The 20,282-nt window shown below is 36.1% G+C and overlaps 1 protein-coding gene across 8 annotated transcripts in view; it reads left to right on the forward strand.

The window, feature by feature from the left end:
- Nucleotides 1-20,282, forward strand: part of MALT1 (MALT1 paracaspase) — a 109,326-nt gene that overhangs the window by 56,911 nt on the left and 32,133 nt on the right. For 5 of the 8 annotated variants that reach the window (XR_013758705.1, XM_079108674.1, XM_079108673.1 and 2 more), the window contains exons 3-8: nt 5,859-5,980; nt 10,541-10,700; nt 11,277-11,455; nt 14,073-14,169; nt 14,731-14,763; nt 17,204-17,230. Coding sequence is in view for 7 of the 8 variants with exons in the window: in XM_079108674.1 (XP_078964800.1) it covers nt 5,859-5,980; nt 10,541-10,700; nt 11,277-11,455; nt 14,073-14,169; nt 14,731-14,763; nt 17,204-17,230 (618 nt within the window). In the remaining variant the exon portion in view is untranslated. The remainder of the gene's footprint in view (nt 1-5,858; nt 5,981-10,540; nt 10,701-11,276; nt 11,456-14,072; nt 14,170-14,730; nt 14,764-17,203; nt 17,231-20,282) is intronic. The other 3 variants (XM_079108672.1, XM_079108675.1, XM_079108676.1) reach the window with 3 other exon arrangements.

Consider the following 20,282-nt stretch of genomic DNA (forward strand, 5'->3'; position numbering starts at 1 on the left):
TAAATTTATATACAATTCAAGATATTTTTGCTTCTTTTGTTCTAAGTGAAAACATTTTGAGCACAGATTTATAAGCTTGATCAATTATATTTATATAGATCATAAAATGATTGCCTAAGGAAGTAAGTTCCTTAATTGCAATTGGTAGAGCAGAGACTGGAAATGTGAGGACATTTAAAGATAATTTACATTCTATATGTGCATTTCATTGGAATGAATCCTAAGTTTCTTACCAACACTGATTTTGTGATATTGCTGTTTATTTCATTCTTCATATAAAGATGCTTCACTGAGGATACCTATCAGATGACTATGACACAGCACCTGATTTCCGTAGCATCTTTTCCATTTGCCCCCACCCCTTTCTTTTATTTCATATCACTTTTTTCCTTGAATTCTTTGTAGCATACTCATTATGTTTTTATATCAGTTTTTATTGGCAAATGAGCTCCAGGATAAGTGCAGAGACTACTGAGCATGATTTTTTAGTTTCCAAAATACCTTAACTTCACATTTTATCTTCATACCTCAGTAAAGTGTGAACATTTAATCTTAACCAGCAAATACTTGTGTGGAAAATGAGACTTAGGGAAGTTATTATTTGGCCAAAGTCACAGTGAGTTATTGACAAAGGTAAGATTAAAACAAGGTCTGCACTGGTGCCATTTCAAAATACTAGAAAATTGTAGGTTACTTGAGAAACTTAGTAATGGATTATTACCTTGGGTGCCCCTTTGACCCATGGATTTCAATTTTTTTCATATTACAAAGTTTAAAAGGGCCTAAATACTATTTCTTAATTATAGGGAACTTTGCTTGTTTCACAGATCCAGGAAATTGATAATTATTCCTGAAAAAGAAAATATCAAGAAGTGAAAAAAGGCAAAGATAGTATGGATGGGAATAAGATTAAAGAAGTAGAGATGGAAAGGGAATGTTAAGTGAGGTCTGAAAGAATGTGTTTCTGGGTGTGAATGTTCAGTCCTCGGCACTCTAGCAGAGCAAGGGATGAATGTGGGAGACTAGATTTAGCCACTTAGGTGCAAATGCAAATTGACATGTAAGAGGGACACTTATGGTCATGCACTGATTGTGTAAAAGAAGAGATGTGTTACCGGAAGAGAAGGGGTGTTTATTCTGGAACGCTGTAGGGCACATAGGTAGTTTGCTGTGATAGCTTAAAAATTTTTAGAGTAACTTTGAGAGAAAACATTTTTAGATGGAAGCTGATGAAAAAAGAATTTTTTTTTTTTTTTTGGTTCATGACCTCTGAGAGTATATTTAAATATATTCAATAGATCTGTTTCTGGAAGGAGTGTTTGTAAATTACATTACTATTTATGTGAATTGTAAAAATAAAGTGAACCTATGATGAATCCTTTTGTCATACTAAGAATTGTCCTAATTTACCTTTTTTGTAATTCTAGCAATGTTTTAAACCTTGTTTTATTGCTTAATATCATGTATCTGTGTGTGTGTGTGTGTGTATGTGTGTGTGTGTAAAGCACAATCCCTAGTTCCATACCTTGTCACATTCTCCCAGGCTTACAGGAAATCAAGTAACTTCTCTTGACTTCTTTGCAGATATTATCTGAAAATATGCTTGTTTGCCAGGAAACTGTGCATTTACCATTTAAAATAGAACTTTCATTTGTGTACCTTGCTACATCCTACATAGCGCGGTGCCAGATTCTTTCCTTACCTTTGTTCAGCACCTTCTGACTAGTTGGTGCTGCACACAGTGTTGGTTAAGGGTTGACCATGGTTCCCTGTCGTACAAGGCTTCGTGGGAGGAAGGAAGTGTGTGTGGTTAAAATGGGAGGTATTGCAACTTCTTTGCTTTACTGCTCACCGGGTGCAGTTTCCAAATCTCATTTTGCCTTTATATTCTCAGTCTTTGAAGCAATAAGTGATAATTTTATATATATTTATAATTATTGTCGAAGACTAGACTATACTAAAATTATTGGTATAGAACCAATTTACAAACTGAATTGGAATGTTCTTTAGAAATCATTTAGTTTTGTATCCCACACAAAGGAAAGATGCTTTAGAATATCTATGCCATGTGGTTCTCTTCCAGTAAAGTCATTCACTGCTTTGTAAGACTCTCTAGGAAGAAAGCCTTTTAATTTCTGTAGTTATTGTCTCTTATCTCTTATATAATGACAGAGAATATGTGCCATGGTAAATTTGTAAGCAGTGTCTAGTGCAGAGTTGTTCTGCCTGACACTTTCTTCAGTAAGAAAGGATTATTGGGGCAGTAGATGGGATTGCTGTGGAGAATACATTGACAATCACTGGGATAGGAAAAGTACAGATTTACTTCCTGGTTCTGCCCTTTTACAGGGAAAAAAAGAGATAATTTGAGTAACCTGCAAATTACCTCTTTTTATTACAACAGAAATATAATTCATTTCTACATTTTATAGTTGTTTTGGAGGATTATGATAAAAATGCCTGGTGCATTTCAGCCAGTAAATTGCTGCTACAATAATTTTTATTATTATACACATTTACTTAACAACTGCATGTTGAACCCCACTGTATTACTATGTATGACAGGTGCTACTCTAGGTGTGGAGTAAACTAGTAACTAAGACAAACATGGTCCTTGCTCTCATCAAGCTTTTATTTTAGTAGGTTAGATAGGCAGTAAGAACTTGGGGTGGAAAGATAGCTAATTAAGAGTTGCCTCCCAGAGAAGCTGTTAACATATTAGTGAGACACCTGAATGATGAGAAAAGTTCAGTGGGGCTTTATGAGCCATGGTAAGGAGGTGGAATTTTATTCCAAGTATAGTGGGAGGGCACTCAAGGGTTTTAATTACAGGAGTGATTATGAATTAATTTGTTTTAAAAGATATTTGAACTGTTGGTTAGAAGCAAGGAAATAAGTGAACAGGCTTGTTATCACTCCAGGACTGACAGTAGCTTGGATTAAGATTGAGTCACTTGAGGCAGGCATGGTGGCACATACCTGTAATCCCAGTGGCTTAGGAGGCTGAGGCAGGAGGATTGTAAGTTCAAAGTCAGCCTTAGCAATTTAGCGAGGCCCTAAATAAGCAACTCGTTGAGACCCTGTCTCTAAATAAAATATAAAAAAGGAAAAAAGGGCTGAGGATGTGGCTCAGAGGTTAAGAGCCTGGGTTCAATCCTTGGTACTCAAAAAAAAAAAAAAAAAAAAGATTGTGGCACTAAAAGATGGTGAGACATGGCAGAGCTTAAAGGATGGGGCTTGCGAACAGATTGCAAGTGCAGAATAAGGAAGTAGGAGGACTCATTCAAGGATGACTGCTAAGTTTAATCCTGAGTCACTGGACAGATGACGGTAGGCTGCAACCTTCCCCAGGAAAAACCTGCAGGAGCTGGCAGAGGAGTCCGTTTTGTGTCAGACCACCTGGGCCCATCCAAAGTTAAAGCCAATTTAACCAAAACTATATTTTTCAGATTTTTTTTCCTTTTTATCATTGTTACAACTATTTACCCTTCTTACCATACCTAAACTTGGAAAATCAGAATAATCATATTTTAAAGTTGTGCTGTAAGACTTCCCAGGTAGATAAAGATAAAGGTGGAGACATTAAAATATAGTGTTATGACTTTCCCACCAATGTCACAATTTCAGAAAAATTCTGAACTTCATTCATCCTAGGCTAACTTGTCCTTCATGTAAAGGATTAGTGAAACTGAAGACTCTCCCCTGTCAAGAGCTTTAAATTTTTTTTTTTTTTTAAGAAGTTGTACTGTTTTTGCTTAAGATTGTCTAGGATTTCTCCAGACCATCAGATGTGCTAGGTATGCAATAAATATTTACTCAAGTTTTGTTCCTATTTGATATCTTTCTGTTATGGATTTCACATATATATTTTACTATTATATAATTTTTTATAGGAAGCTTAATACCTTTGATACATTCAGATTACTCGTAATCTTGTTTTGTTACTTTGGATTAATTGTAGAGAGAAAAAACAGTTTTGAGATCATATTCAGGATAGTTAAGGAAACAAGTAGGATCAGGAAGTTTTAATGATCTTTTCTTCTTGAAAACCAGTTAACCCAGTTTTATGGATTATAATCTTGGCAAATGTAAAACTTCCTAACTTTAGTGTTTATTTTGTTTTTTGTTTTTTAATGCCAGGTATCTATTGCTGCATAATAGATTACCCCAGTGCTTAAAACAACAACCATTTATAACTTAAGTTTTGAGGATAGAAGTCTGGATTAGGGCCTCTCATGAGGTGCATACTGTCTGCCAAGGCCACAGTCATATGAATGTTTGTCTGGGATTGAAAAATCCTCTGCTCAGATGGCTCACTCACACCACTGTTGTCAGGAGACCCCATTTCCTAATGCTTTGGTAGGAGGCCTATTTCTTTCCTTACCCAGGATGAGTGAGTGAGAGAAAAATAAGGGAGGTGGAATGTTCTGTTATTGATGCCAGGATTTCCTTCAAAACTCCTCACAAATGTTTTCTGAGTTTTGATACTAGTAGTCATTCCTGGGATGAGAAATTTTTACATCACAAGTATCAAATTTATATCATACTGTTTTGTGAGTTTCTGCTTCTAAAATAAGTTTCATTTCAGTGATAAATCATAATGATCACTTCTTGACACTTTTACAATATCTTATTTAATCTGTTTTGTTCTACTAAATAGAATGCCACAGACTGGGTGATTTCCTTTCTTTTCCCTTTTTTTTAACCAGTGATTGAACCCTGGGGTGCGTAATCACTGAGCCACATTCCCAGCTTTTTTTATTTTTTGATTTTGAGAGAAGTTCTCGATAAGTTGCTTAGGGCCTTGTAAGTTGCTTAGGCTGGCCTCAAACTTGTGATCCTCCTACCTTAGCCTCCTGAGCTGCTGGGATTACAGGCATGTGTCACTGTAACTAGCCAGACTGGGTAATTTCTTTTTTCTTTCTTTCTTTTTTTTTTTTTTTTTTTTTTTTTTTTTTTTTTTTTTTTTTTTTTTTTTTGCAGTACTGGGGATCTCAGGGCCTTGTGCTTGCAAGGCGAGCACTCTACCAGCTGAGCTATCTCCCCAGGCCAGACTGGGTAATTTCTAAAGAACAAAGTTTACTTTTCCATTTCTAGAGGCTGGAAAGTTTAAGATCAAGGCACCAGTATGTGATGAGGGCCTTCTTGCTGCAGCCTCACATGACACAAGGTAGAGTAGCAAGCATGGCTATTGTGTCTTTACATAGCAGAAAAGCAAAAGAGAGTGAACCCATTCCTCAGCCCTTTTTATAGTGTAGTAGTCCATTCAGGGCATTGCACATGAGGATGGGGCCCACATGACCTAAACCCCTCCCACTGGCCCACCTCCCAACACTGTTGTCTATTTTCAACACATGAATTTTGGGTGACACGTTGAGACCACAGCAGGCATTTAAATTTAATCCTTGTTTTACTAATAGTGCACCTAACTCAGTTGAAGTCCCAGCCATATGAGCATTTTGAACCAGTATTTGCGTGAACAGGCCCTGAGAACTACGGTGTACTGCTGCCTGGCAGCTATCTGCTGTAAGTGCATCCTTATTTCAGAAGTATTAGAATGTGGGGAAAACAGAGTGTCTAAGAATTGAAGAAAGGTGGCAAGTAATTCTCCCCCAGTCATGTGGAAGTATATTAAATTAAAGTCTTTTGCAGGTAAGTCTCTTTCCTCAAGATTCTACAAAGCCTACAACTCACAAACACAAACTGATGTAGAAGGAAGTTACTTTTATTTGAATATAAACACATTTGTGAAAAAGATGAATATACAGGTTATTTTCAAAATATTTCTTTTTTTGGTTTCAGAAATATACAAGGAAAACCCATCTTTTGTGACTTTATTTACCTTCTTTTTTTTAAAGGTTTAAAGATCACTGTAAACCCAGAATCAAAGGCAGTCTTGGCTGGACAGTTTGTGAAACTCTGTTGCCGTGCAACTGGACATCCTTTTGTACAATACCAATGGTTCAAAATGAACAAAGAGGTAACTTTTTTAAAGTGTTTTAATTTCTTTGTTTTAAGAAGAGAAAAAGAAAATTAGTTAACATTACTGTGCTAACTGCAATTTTAGGAATTTGACTAAAGAGTCTGATAGATATGTTAATATTATTAATGAAGTATTCAATAATCTTTATTATGGTAATAATTCCAAAATTATCTTGCCAAAACAATGTAAGAAATAATGAAGTCAGTTTTCCACTGTAAAAATTGTGGTAAATAGGGATTACTTAGGGCAACGATGTAAGTAAATAGGAACCATCACTGGTATTTTCTAACATATCTTCCAGATTCTTTACAACAGATTATATTTCAACCATGATTCTTAGCTAAAAGACTTTGAAGGTTATGTGGAAAGCTAATGTAATGTTATTATTTGAAGAATTCCACAGAACTAGGTTACATGAAAAGATATAAATGTTTCTTTTTTGCTAGGAATTGAACTCAGGGCATTGCACATGCTGGGCAAGTACTGTATCACTGAGCTACACCTCTCGCCCTATCCATTCTTAAGTAAAATTAAGGTTCATAGAGTGGGTCATTTATTCCACTTGTGGAAGGATTGGATGCGTGCACCTCCCAACAAGTAATTTAAAATCACATATTAGGATTCTCTTTTCTTGAAAGTTTTTTGAGCCACCCTGCCACTAGGAATTTCTGTCCAGTCGTCCCATGTGTACCCACTTTTGTGGGCTTTTCTGTTTCATTCCCTCTCCTTCACCTACTTTCCTCCTGCATTACACCTCAAAGCTCCGTACATGTTTTTTTCAACCTATTAGTCACAGTAAATCCAACATCCTTCCACACTTGATGCCTAGGCTCCATTTGCAAATCTGAAACCAAGTAAAAGAGCCATGAGATTATGATCTTTGCTTACTTGGAATCACCTTATACCACAGAAGAAATTTGTGGTTTTATAGCATTTTTTTAATGTTCATCTACATAGGTAAAGTAGAGCAACTATGGAATGTAGAAAAAAGATTGCATGTAGGTTTTGGAGTTAGACAGGTCTATGTTGGAACACTACTGTTATTCATCACATGAACTCCTACCATCAGGAGTTATAAGAACTAAATATGAGCCTAGGCTGTTGGGAGATAGTAGTTGTCTTAGTCAGCTATTTCGCTGCTGTGACTAAATGATCTGACCAGCATAATTATGGAGGAGGAAAGGTTTATCTGAGGGCTCACAGTTTCAGAGGTCTTAGTCCATAGAAGACCAGCTCCATTCCTCAGGGCTTGAGGTAGAAGAGTGTGGCAGAGGGAAGCAGCTTGCATCATCAGGAAGCAGGGAGAGGAAAAAGAGAGAATCTCCACTCTCCAGATAAAAAATAAATACCACACAGCCATGCCCCAATTCCCACCTCCTCCAGCCACAACCTACCATGTCAGGGATTAATTCACGATTGGGTTAAGACTCTTAACAGCCCAATCATTTCTCCTCTGAACTTTCCTGCATTGTCTCACATGTGAGCTTTTGGGAGACACCTCACATTCAAACTATAACAGTAGTGAAAGGTATTTTTACCATTTTTTTTCCTATTGCAAAGTTGCTTTTATTTGAATAAACACCTTTTGCAGGAAAAGTATTAGAAAAACCCTACTGCATTAAGCATACATTTGTAAGATTTTTCCTGATTGGAGAAAATTATAAATGTAGTGATTATGGAGTACATCTTAGATATGAAGAGCTGAAATGGATTTTAGAAAGGACTTTTTTGTGTGATCTGTTGGGATAAAACCCAGGACCTCGCATGTACTAAGCAAGCACTCCAAGCACTCTGTCACTGAGCTACATCGCCATCCCTGTAATGGACTTTTTTTTTTTGGTACCGGGAATTAAACTCAGGGGCACTCAACCACTGAGCCGCATCCCCAGCCCTATTTTGTATTTTATTTAGAGACAGGGTCTCACTGAGTTACTTAGCACCTCACTTTTGCTGAGGCTGGCTCTGAACTCGCAATCTTCCTGCCTCAGCCTTCCAAGGCACTGGGTTTCTAGGCATGCATCACTGCGCCCAACTCTAATGGATTTTAAAATTCTAATGAGTCAGACCACTCTTATGTTCCTGGGTGCACATTAGGAGATATCCACTTAAGTATTGGTGGAGCACCTGCTTTGTGCCAGGTCACATTTTAAGCATGACAAGAGAGCAGTGACACTTGACACTTAAGGTCCCTGTGCAGGTGTGTGTGTGTGGGGGGGGGGCAGTAAGCAAATGTGATCATTTCTTTGAGTTCAGAGCTAGGAGAAAAATAAGCATGTGGTAATAAAATAAGCATAAAGTGAGATGCCACAAAAGGCTTTAGTCAGGGTAAGTAACATGGGAGGATTTATGTTTTTAACACAAACACTTGAAGGAAGCAGAGAACAGCAAGAAGACCAGGTATCTAATGCCCGTGCTCAAAAAGAAGTAGCCCTTGTGTGGAGTTGGGTAAAGCAGTGGAGATGGATCACAGGTGTATTTCAGCTTGAATTTTGGATAAAATTCAACTGATTGGTAGATGTGTAACATGAGGAAGAAGGAAGAAAGGTCAAGGATGGTGACTAGGTTTTCCACTTGAGCATCTGGGACATATTTATACTGAGGTGTTGAGAAGACAAGTAGATTTAGGGAGAAAAATCAAAGATTTGACTTTAGACATGTTAAGTTTGAAATACTGCACATCCAAAAGAATCACCTAGGCAATTGGGATATCTGGTGAGATAACATTGAGAGTTCAGTAATGAAGGATGAACCAGTAAAGAAACTCAGAAGAATAAAAAGGAAAGTATTTCAAGAAGAAAGGGTGGTCAGCTTTTTCAGTTGCTTCTGGAGGAGGCTTGTGGAGTGAAGGGAGGTTTGGTTTTGGCTTATTGTGTTTTGGAGAGTGATAGAGTAAATGCGAGAAATAGATGCTAAAACAGGTAATTGCAGGAGCAAAGTCAGAGAGGATGGGATTATTGGGAAAGGAGTGTCTTTCCTCTGCTTCCAGTGCTGGGAACCTGCAGATAGCAAGAGAAAGGGGTTATTCATATGTATGCAGGAATCTACAAAAGAAGTAACTTGCTAACTGGTTAAAGTTAGAGGCTTTTGTACTTAACTTGCAGAGAAACTTCTGTGGAAAATCAGATAGGTTTCTTCAGAAAAGACAAAGAATTTCTAGAAGAATAAGGGGAGTAGAAAAGTGTGTGGTAATCTTTGAGAGGTGCTGAGTCTTCCTCTTCTTCATGGTCATAAAATTGAAGAGGGTATTTATGGTAGGTTTACTCTGGTCTCCTTCTACGGAGCAGAAGTTACCCAAGAGGGAATTTATAGCAACCTCGTTTTCTAGAAATTTTTTCTTTTGGTCAGAAAAAGGATGACTGAGAAGACTTCTTTCTGCTTCTGTTGAGTCCCAGATGTCTTCAGTTTAATAGTCTTCACACCAACTCTTGAGGTGTTGAGTGGGTCTTCACATGTCTTAAGCACAAGCTGTCTTTATTAGGAAGATGCATCTTCCATCTGAATAGGAAGGAAGAGAGCAATTATAAATAGGCATGGGCACTGACAGGTGGGTTTGTGATTCAGTGACAGGAGGAGGAAAGAATTTCTCTCTGCATTCAGTGCCTGAAAGAAGTAGGATTTCAAGAGGTTTGAAAGAATACATGAATCATCTAATAGGAAAGCATGCTTAGCAAGGTGACAGAAGGATTATCAGGCCATGCTAAGTGCAGCCTCTCATCCCTGTAGTTCCATTTTCAGTGAAATGCTTTTTGCTCTTGTGTGTGTACTGAGAGTCAAGTTGGTTGGGGTGTGGAGAGGAAGAGCTGCAGTCTTGTTGAAATAACTTTGCAAGGGGCTGTTATAACACAATGAGGTGGCACTCGAGGAAGCCCCTTGGCAATGCGCCCAAGTTGGGTGGAGCTGATGAATTGCTGGGGAGCAGCAAAGGTGAAAGAAACCTTTCTACACTGACAGAAGCCCAGGCAGAAGAACTCAGGAGATCTTGGATGGCCATTCCCTCCCGTCACTTACATGCTTCCACAACCCTTTTCTGCCCAGCCCTCGAAAGAAGCTGGTTGTGGTTCGTTTAAGGAGATTATCCTCTTACAGAATTTTTTAGATGAGAAAGTAGGGTCTTGAGGTGAAATAATTGTCCCTGTATTCACAGCTCATTTGATCAGAACTGAAAGTAAGAACCAAGTCTAACTCTGTGTTCTCTCCACACCACAGTGGTGTTTATCATGTTATATGATATGGTGGTGTTTATATGTTATATAGGTTGCAGTTGCAAATCCTTTCTTACTGAACGTTCAAACTTTTTATAACAGAACAACTTTTCTGTTAGTGAGTTTTGGGAAGATATTTGGGTGACAGCTCACTTCTTTTAACGAATTTGTAAAAGACTATTGATTTCTAAATAACTCCAAATGCCTTTGTTTGTTTTTCAGCTAACAAATATTTTAGAACTTGGAGCAGGAAAAAAGATTTTCAAAGTTCCAAATTTATATCACAGATTATATTATGTATTCTAAGATGCAGTTTTGATGAAGCATTCACTTATAGTCTCTTATACCTTCACAGATTCCATATGGAAATGCATCAGAACTTATTTTTAACACAGTGCATGTAAAAGATGCAGGCTTTTATGTCTGTCGTGTTAATAATAATCTCACCTTTGAATTCAGCCAATGGTCACAGCTGGATGTTTGTGATGTGACAGAAGTAACAGAAAACTTCCGGAGTAAGTGATAAAAGAAGTTTAATGTTGATTGATGAATTGCCATAATTCTTTACTTTAAAAGAACGTCGTAGTGTCAGAATAGTACCAGAAGCTCACAGATGTACTTTGTCCAATACATTGTCACTAGTCATTAAGATTTTGTGGTTTAATCACCTTTCTTGTGTGTGTATGCACACACATGCATGCACACACTTACGTGCTCACATAGATCTTTTAGGATAACACAGAATCTTCTCTGTCTGATCCCTGCTGCTGAGCTCCTCCACCCTCTAGTTTTAATGACCCATTACTCTGCCTTCATGCACAGCATCTCTAACTCAAGCTTAGTTTCTCCCCATTACCTACATGTTAACTTTGCTTAACTCAGAATTTTCTAAACTTATTTGTCCATAGCACTTGCTTATCCTTAGAAAATCTCTTAATATTTCTGGCATTACTATAGTTTTGTGAAACTTAGTTTGGTAGATGTTTTTAAAGATTGTAAAAAACTGAAGAGTGAACGTGGACATTTTTTTTTAATTACAGAAAAAATGTGTTTTTATTTTTAACCTAGATATTTTTTTTCTTTAATTTAAGGAAGTCCGGATAGCTTGCCTGAATCCAGGTTGCAAATCTGTGTTGAACCAAAGTCCCAAAAACTGATGCTAGGCAGCACATTGGTATTACAGTGTGTTGCTATTGGAAGCCCTATTCCTCACTACCAGTGGTTCAAAAATGAATCACCATTACCACATGAGACAAAAAAGCTATACATGGTAGGTTGTTGATTTGGGGAAAGTTAATATGTGAAATAAATGGTAGAATTAAAATGAAAAGTGAACACTAAAACTCATTCTTCAGGGTGCTTTTTTTTAAATTTAATTTTATTGTTTTATTTTTCTATTTAGTTATACATGAGAGCAGAATGCATTTTGATTCATTGTACACAAATGGGGTACAACTTTTCATTTCTCTAATTGTACACGAAGTAGAGTCACACCATTTGTATAATCATACATGTAATGATGTGTGTCTCATTCCATTATCTTTCCTTTCCCCCACTCCCTCCCCATCCCTCACTTCCCTCTACACAGTCCACCATTTCTCCATTCTTCCCTCACTTCCTCCTGCCCCCGCACATGTATCATCATCCACTTATCAAAGAAATCATTCAGCTTTTGGTTTTTTGGGATTGGCTTATTTCACTTAGCATGATATTCTCCAACTCCATCCATTTACCTTCAAATGCCATAATTTTTTTCTTCTTTTTGACTGAATAATATTCCATTGTGTATATATACCATAGTTTCTTTATCCATTCATCTATTGAAGGCATCTGGGTTGGTTCCACAATGTAGCTATTATGAATTGAGCTTCTATAAACATTGGTGTGGCTGCATCACTGTAGTATGCTGATTTTAAATTCTTTGGGTATAAACCAAGGAGTGGCATAACTGGGTCAAATGGTGGGTCCATTCCAAGTTTTCTGAGGAATCTCCATCCTGCTTTCCATAGTGGCTGCACCAATTTGCAGCTCCACCAGCAATGTATGAGTGTGTCTTTTTCCTCACATCCTTGCCAACACCTATTATTGCTTATATTCTTGATAATAGCCATTCTAATTGGAGTGAGATGAAATCTTAAAGTGGTTTTTATTTGCATTTCTCTAATTACTAGAGATTTTGAATGCTTTTTCATATATTTGTTGATTGCTTGTATATCTTCCGTGAAGTGTCTGCCCAGTTTCTGTGCCCTTATTGATTGGGTTCTTTGTATTTTTGGTATAAAATTTTTTAAGTTCTTTACAAATTTTGGAGATTAGTGCTATCTGAAGTGCATGTAGAAAAGATTTTCTCCCACTCTGTAGGCTCTCTTTCCATATTATTGATTGTTTACTGAGAAAAAACTTTTTAGTTTGAATCCATCCCATTTATTGATCCTTACTTTTATTTCTTGCACTATGGAGATCTTGTTAAGGAAGTCTAGTTCTAAGCCAACATGATGAAGATTCAGGCCTACTTTTTCTTCTATTTGGTGAAGGGTCTCAGGTCTAATTCCTAGATCCTTGATCCATTTAAAGTTTTGTACAGGTAAGAGATAGGGGTTTAATTTCAATTTACTGCATATGGATTTCCAGTTTTCCCAGCACCATTAGTTAAGAGGCTATCTTTTCTCCATTGTATATTTTTGGCACCTTTGTCTAGTATGAGGTAACTGTATTTAGGTGGGTTTGTCTCTGTGTCTTCTATTCTGTATCATTGGTCTGCCTGTCTGTTTTGATGCCAGTACCATTTGGTTTTTGTTACTGTTGCTCTGTAGTATAAAGTCTGGTATTGTGATACCTCCTGCATCACTCTTCCTACTAAGGATTGCTTTGGCTAATCTGGGTCTCTTATTATTCTAAATGAATTTCATGATTGCTTTTTCTATTTCTGCAAGGTACATCATTGGGATTTTAATTGAAATTGCATTGAATCTGTATAGCACTTTTGGTATAATGGCCATTTTGACAATATTAATTCTGCCTATCCAAGAACATAGGAGATCTTTCCATCTTCTAAGGTTTTCTTTAATTTCTTTCTTTAGTGTTCTGTAGTTCTCATTGTAGAGGTCTTTCACCTCTTTTGTTAAGTTGATTCCTAAGTATTTTATTTTCTTTGAGGGATGGTAGGAACATACCTCAACATTGTAAAAGCTATCTATGCTAAGCCCATGGCCATCTTCATTCTAAATGGAGAAAAACTAAAAACATTCCCTCTAAAAATTGGAACAAGACAGGGATGCCCTCTTTTACCACTTCTATTCAACATTGTCCTTGAAACACTAGTGAGAGCAATTAGACAAACCAAAGAAATTAAAGAAATACTAATAGGAAAAGAAGAACTCAAACTATCACTATTTGCCCACAACATGATTCTAAACTAAGAGGATCCAAAAAACTCCACCAGAAAACTTCTAGAACTAATAAATGAATTCAGCAAAGTAGCAGGATATAAAATCAACACGTGTAAATGCATTTCTATTCATAAGTAATGAATGCTCTGAAAGAGAAATTAGGAAAACTACTCCAAGCCTTCAGGTGCTTTAATGTTTTTGGTATTTTTATTTCAAGTCCCTTTTGATTTAAAATTAATTGGTTCTTAAATTTGCAGAAGTGTTAGATCAACCCAAGCTTCTGTGTAAAATTCCAAATAGTATTACACCAAACTCACTGCTATTAAAATCATTTTATTTGCTTGCTAATATTTAGACTAGTGAATGAAAATAATCTAAGACTGTCTAAAGCCTTCTGAAATGTTTTAGAGATTATTTTAATACAAAATTACTTTTCTCCAAGCCACTTTAATTTACAATTTGAAGATGAAATATGTATGTGTTCTAATATTGATACAGGTGCCTTATGTGGATTTGGAACATCAAGGAACCTATTGGTGTCATGTTTATAATGATCGAGACAGTCAGGATAGCAAGAAGGTAGATGTCATCATAGGTAAGCTGTATTACTCAATAAGATATGAGCTTTATAAACTGAAACATTTATGCAAAAGGAATTCCACATTTTCACCCCATACTGTTTGACAGTGTGTTCAGTATCAGGAGTTATAATATTTATATAGAATTTGAGAGAATGCACACTAAATTCATAATATAGATTCACATACAATGAGCAAAAAGAACCCAAAAGAAAGCCCTTTAGATCATAATTATCTTGGAATGTTACGGTAAAACATTATGGCAAAAACATATTCTTTAAAGCTTTAGGTACAAAACACTTGATTTGGTAGAAAAAGATTTTTAATAAAACATTTTAAAAAGTAAACATCACAGACTTATAAAGGAAAACATGATTAATCCCCAGTATGAACAGCATAATTGGAGAGTTTGTGCTATTGAAGCTTGCTGTTTGTGGTTATGTTGTTAGTGGTAGAGGTTGTTGATGCAGGTATTGGTGTGCCCACATATTTCTGTGCTGTTTATCCCTCTGCTTGATGGCTGCCCTTCCTAAGATCATGAATTATAATATATTCAAATTTGTTTTCTCTGAAACAAGGAAGAACAGATGAGGCAGTGGAGTGCACTGAAGGTAGTGTAATTCTTTGGTTCAAGACCAAGGCTCCTGCATGCTGGTTGCTCTGGGGACTGGTGAAGTGTTCTGGCTTACTAAGTGCAGTGATGGAAAAAATACTAGCGCTAAGAAATGATTTTGATTGAAAAATAATGTATCTCAGTCTTTGAAGTTTTATGAATTGCCACAGATGCTATTAAACTGAAATTCTAAAATTATTCATCTGAAGTTGATTTTCTGTTGCATATAAGAACAAAGTCCTGTATAACATGTTTTGAATAGTGAATATTTGTGATTAATCCTTAATTATGGCCACCGCTACCATAACATGTAGAAAATGGAAAATCTATTTCAACACAAACTTCTAATATATTTTAATTAACCAAATGTACTTAAATTGTAATGAGTAAAGAGTTTAAAAGTTAGATCCCTTCCCTTAGTGTGATATCACATTGGTTTGTAAAATTAGGTCTGTGGATAGCAAAGTATTTTTTCACTTGCTGCCTCTTCAAACTATTATATAATCTTAGGTTCTACTTGGATAAAGAAAGAAAATAATGTTAAATCTTATGTTTCTGGTTTTCCTGTCCTTCATATCTCTATGGTATCACTTTGTAATACTTTAACTATTGTTTTTATCCTTATACATGGTAATGAATAAGAATTCTCTCACATAAGGGGGTTCTAATCCATGATCTGTTAACCCAATGTGAGGGAGCCATGTGAAAATTTACTGATCAAACATCTCTCTAACTTTTTGACTAATCGCATGTTGTTGTTGTTGTTTTTAATATCTTAATATTGGAGACCTCTGAAAATAAATAGAAAGTGAGCACCATCCTTTGGCTTCAGGGTGGTACATGTGATTATCACCCTGCCATGCTACTTCTATACCTGCGCAATTTGCCATGTAATTTTTTCAGTGGCAAAAAAATACAAGCTAGGTTCCTTCAGACAATTCTATTCAGAACACATAGAAAGTCCAGTGGTGAAGTTGTTCCAAAATTTTCAGATGGAAAAGTTAGATCCAAATTTTTCTAAAGAGCCTATAAAGATGAGATATTTTGTAGTTGGTGGATTGACACATATTGTGAACAGTATCCTGTGTTTTATCTTTTTTTAACCTATAGAACATGATGTTCTCTATTTCATTTTGTGCATCGTGTTAAAACTTTTGATTAGGACAAGGGGTGGAGTTGAATAGGTGAAGCTCAGGGGTTTTGGGGACATTGAAACTCCTGTGTGATAACTGCAGCAGTGAACGCATATGTACAGATTTTAAACAATCACTTAGGCCAGAGGAAGAGGCCCCCACGATGGAATGCAGAATATGCCAAAAGCACATAACTGTATGACAAATGTGTGAAACAGCCTCGCTGAGAACATGCTAACCTAACAACAATGAGTGTAGTGTAAGACTGAAAGCAGAGGAAATTGTCCACATTCCATGCACTGCTTCATACTATGCCACAAATAATAATAAAGTTCCTGCATAACACTTTATGAATAGTATAACATTTGCAATTTATTGTTAATATTAATTTTTATCTTCATAAAATTTTTGAAGTAAGAAATAGTGGCAATAGTGACATGGACATTTGCTTGGAACATTTTAACTGTTCTTGAACCAAGGTAAAATGACCCACAGTAGGTATAGGTTAATTCTGAAACCACTCAACTTCCCTGAAACATAATCACTCTTTGAGAAATCATGAGTAATCAGGAGGAAAACATCAGATAAATCCCAGTTAAGGAACATTCTGTCAAGTTCAGACGGGGGATGTAGCTCAGTTGGTAGAGTGCTTGCCTTGAAAGCACAAGGCCCTGGGTTCAATCCCCAGCAGTGCAAAATAAATAAATAAATAAATAACTGTTCAGAAATAAGGAATATTCATCAGAAATAAGGAATATCTGAGCAACTGTTTCTTAAATGCAGTCCTAAAACAAAAAAGCACATAAAATGGTTCATTAGTCATGACAGATATACCTTACTAACCTAAGATGATAAATAATAGGGAAACTAGGTTAGTGTGTACAGGAACCTTCTACACTATCTTGCAGTAGTTCTGTTAAGTTTTATAATGTTCTAAAATTAAAAGATTTTTAAAAATCATTTGAGATTGTTATTTCAAGAAGTTTATAGTTGTCCCAAATAGACCTTTTTTTTTTTTCATAATTGGCCAGAATATCTAAAACTTGGAACAAATTGTGAATGAATTTATTTAGTTTTTCATCATTTAGTGAAAGCTACAATAGCTTAATAGTCAGTCCTAAATGATGTCCATGACAGTATTGTTTCCTATTCAATATTTGCATGACTTCTTCATTTAATTTGAAAAGTTCTAAACTGATAAAACATTATAACATAATTTAAGAACTCAAAAACTACTTCTCTAGTCTGTTTGTGCTTAATTGGCAGATTATTTAAAATAATATATTTTTTCTTATTCTGTTTCAGATGAATTAAATGATTTGGGGCATTCTGGTGAGTAGTACAAACATAAAAATATTTTCATTTTAAATTTTTAAGTTATTGAATACAGTGAAGACACCATAGATAACTCTTGTTACAACAATACTAGAAACTTTTTTCTTTGTTGAAATAATATGTAGTTGAAATTACTTACATGAAGTTCAGTTTCATGCAATTGAAACATAAAAATATTCTTGATTAGGAAAACTTAAGAATTTGAGGCAGCATAAAACACCAATGTATTTTTATCATTGTTCATTACTCCTTATATCATAAACATGAGTTAATGGAGAATATGTATGATCTTTAATTTGGAAAAAGGAAAGTATGTTTGAAGAAATGATAGGAGCTAAAGTGTAGCTCAGTGGTAGAGGGTCTAGCTCACATGTTTAAAAGCTGTAGGTTTGATCCACAGCACTGCAAAAAGAGTGACAGGCTACATTTCTGAACAGATCATACTTGAGCCCTTGTTCTCTATTACAGAGACATAGAACACATCTGAAGTAGCTGGGAAGGTCACCTTCACCTAACATGAGATGTGTGTGAATGGGGAAAGCTGACATATGCAAGTAGGCTGGTCAGTGACCATTAAGAGACTGAAAGATGGCAGTAATATGTAGGCTGTACTAAGAATCTGTGCTGAGTTTAATCAGAACAGATTTCTGAACAAGCTAAAGGAAGGCTTTAACTGGGATAAAAGGCATATCAGTGTGGAAAGACAGGATGTTAGTATAGCTTATGAGCATTCTGAAAGGTGCTAATAGATTTGTGAGTTTACAAATAGATTTGAAAGTAAAACATGCAGGAATACATTAAGAAGGCAATTACATCATCTAATGTCTGCAGAAAGCCATTATTTCTCACTATTTTAACATACATAACTAGTTTGTTTTTCATTTGGGATATTTGTTTATTTTTGTTTTGTTTCATTTTTTATTTTTGGCAGTGTGAGGGCCCAAACCCAGGGCTTCATGCATGCTAGGCAAGCACTCTACTGCTGAGCTATACCCCAGCTCCCACTTGCTATTTCCTTAAAAAAGTATTTAATTAACGAAGTTTTCTATTTCATTAATAAAGATCTATCATTGTAAATGCTGTTTGAACTGTGCTAATTGCATATTAGCAAACTAGATAAAGCAGAAAGCCACCATTACCAATTTATCAGTGTCCTTGCTGTGGTATCCTCAAATTTACGTGAAGCCTCAGACTTGCTTCAAACATTCAAAACTGAATACAGTTAAGGTCTATCCAGATATTTTCACTTGGTCTTCATGGAATCCCTCTTCATAAATTTGTCTGTTACTTCTTGCCCTTTCATGAACATCGTGAATTTATTTCATAAAACCTTTTGTTTACACCCACTACTAAACTTCTAAAATTTTCCTGACCCCCTTTTTCCTTACTCCCCAAGATTCATAGAGACAAAAATATTTGAGTTTAAAAAGAGTGACGTATGGCTGGTCATGGTGGCAGATGACTGTAATCCCAGCAACTCGGGAAGCTGAGGCAGAAGGATTGTGAGTTCAGACTCAACCTCAGCAACTTAGTGAGGCCCTAAGCAACTCAGCAAGACTCTTATCTCTAGATAAAATATTGAAAAGGCTAGGGATGTGGCTTAGTGGCTCAGCACCCCTGGGTTCAATTCCTGTAACAAAACGAGAGAGAGAGAGAGTGTGATATGTGGGCAAAGTTTGTGTTTGGAATAGGCTCCCGTAGCATTTATGTTACTAAATGTGTGAATAGTTACCCTAAGTGGACATACAACAGATTGAATTGCATCTTTCCCTGCCTCTCTTCCTGGTGACTTTCACGGGTGAGAGGGATTTCATTCTATGTAGAATAATAATGAGAGTATAGGATCTAGAATGAGACTCCCTCAGTTAGAATCTGGATTTGCTACTACCAGCTTAACAGCTTTGGGCAAGTGACTGAGTGAACCTTTTTTTTTATCTGTTTGATGGAATCGATGATAAGACATACCTCATAGGGTAAAGTGAGGTCTAAGTAAATGTGTTATATAGAGAGCAGTTATAACAGTGCTAACCAAAGCATCAGTGTTACTGCTGCTACTTAATCTTATACCACTCCCATCTTCAGATTGTAATTGCTAGTATAATATTAAGGATTATTACCCCAATTGTGTCATTCAGTTATCAAAGGAATTCCCCTACCTTGATTCCAATTTTACCCAGTCTTATAGTTTTATTAAAAGTCTGAAAACCGTGAGCTGGGGAGATAGCTCAGTCAGTAGAGTGCTTGCTTTGCAAGTACAAGGCCCTGGGTTCAATCCCCGGCACTGCAAAAAAAAAAAAAAAAAAAAAAAAAAAAAAAAGTCTGAAAATCTTGAAGGGAAGATCAATAGTATAGAAGATTTGAGAGGCAGAATAGAGGAATGGGAAAGGGGAGGGTAATGCAGAATGAATTCTTAAAAAATCATGTGTATATATAAATATATCAGGGAATTTCACCTTTATGTATAAGTAAAAAATAACCAAATATAAATAGTTTAGTGAAAGGAATAGAGGAAGGAGAACAAGGCAGGGGTGGGAGGATAGGAGGGAAAAGTGGGGGATCATGATATGAAATTGAATTCCATGCATGTATGATTTCTTGGGATCAACCCAGCTATTATACATAACTCTAAAGTGCTAATTTTTAAAAAATCTGAAACTTTTAAAACATCAGTTAGTTATTAACAAATAGATGTATTTTTTTTTTCCTTTTAAAGTCTATTTCTGTTGTTTTGTTTTGCTTGCACTTGATCCCAGGGTTAAATTCTTTATATTTTATTTGAAGTGTAATATTTGTACTTATTTATGGAGCACAATGTAATCTGATACATGCATACAAGGTGTAATGATCATATTGAGGTAATTGGCTTGTCCATCTCAAGTGTATAGGGAACCTTCACATGCTTCTCTAATTATTTTGAAATGTATGTTGTAGACCATAGTTGCTGTTTTGTACTGTAACAGAACTGCTTCCCCTCCTCTGCATTTTGGTACCCATTATCTACCCTTCAGCTCTCTCCCCTCCCCTTTTCAGTCTCTACTAAATTCTGTTC

This window comes from Sciurus vulgaris, assembly GCF_902686455.1.
Source record: "Sciurus vulgaris genome assembly, chromosome: 13".
In the NCBI taxonomy this organism is placed as follows: Eukaryota; Metazoa; Chordata; class Mammalia; order Rodentia; family Sciuridae; genus Sciurus; species Sciurus vulgaris.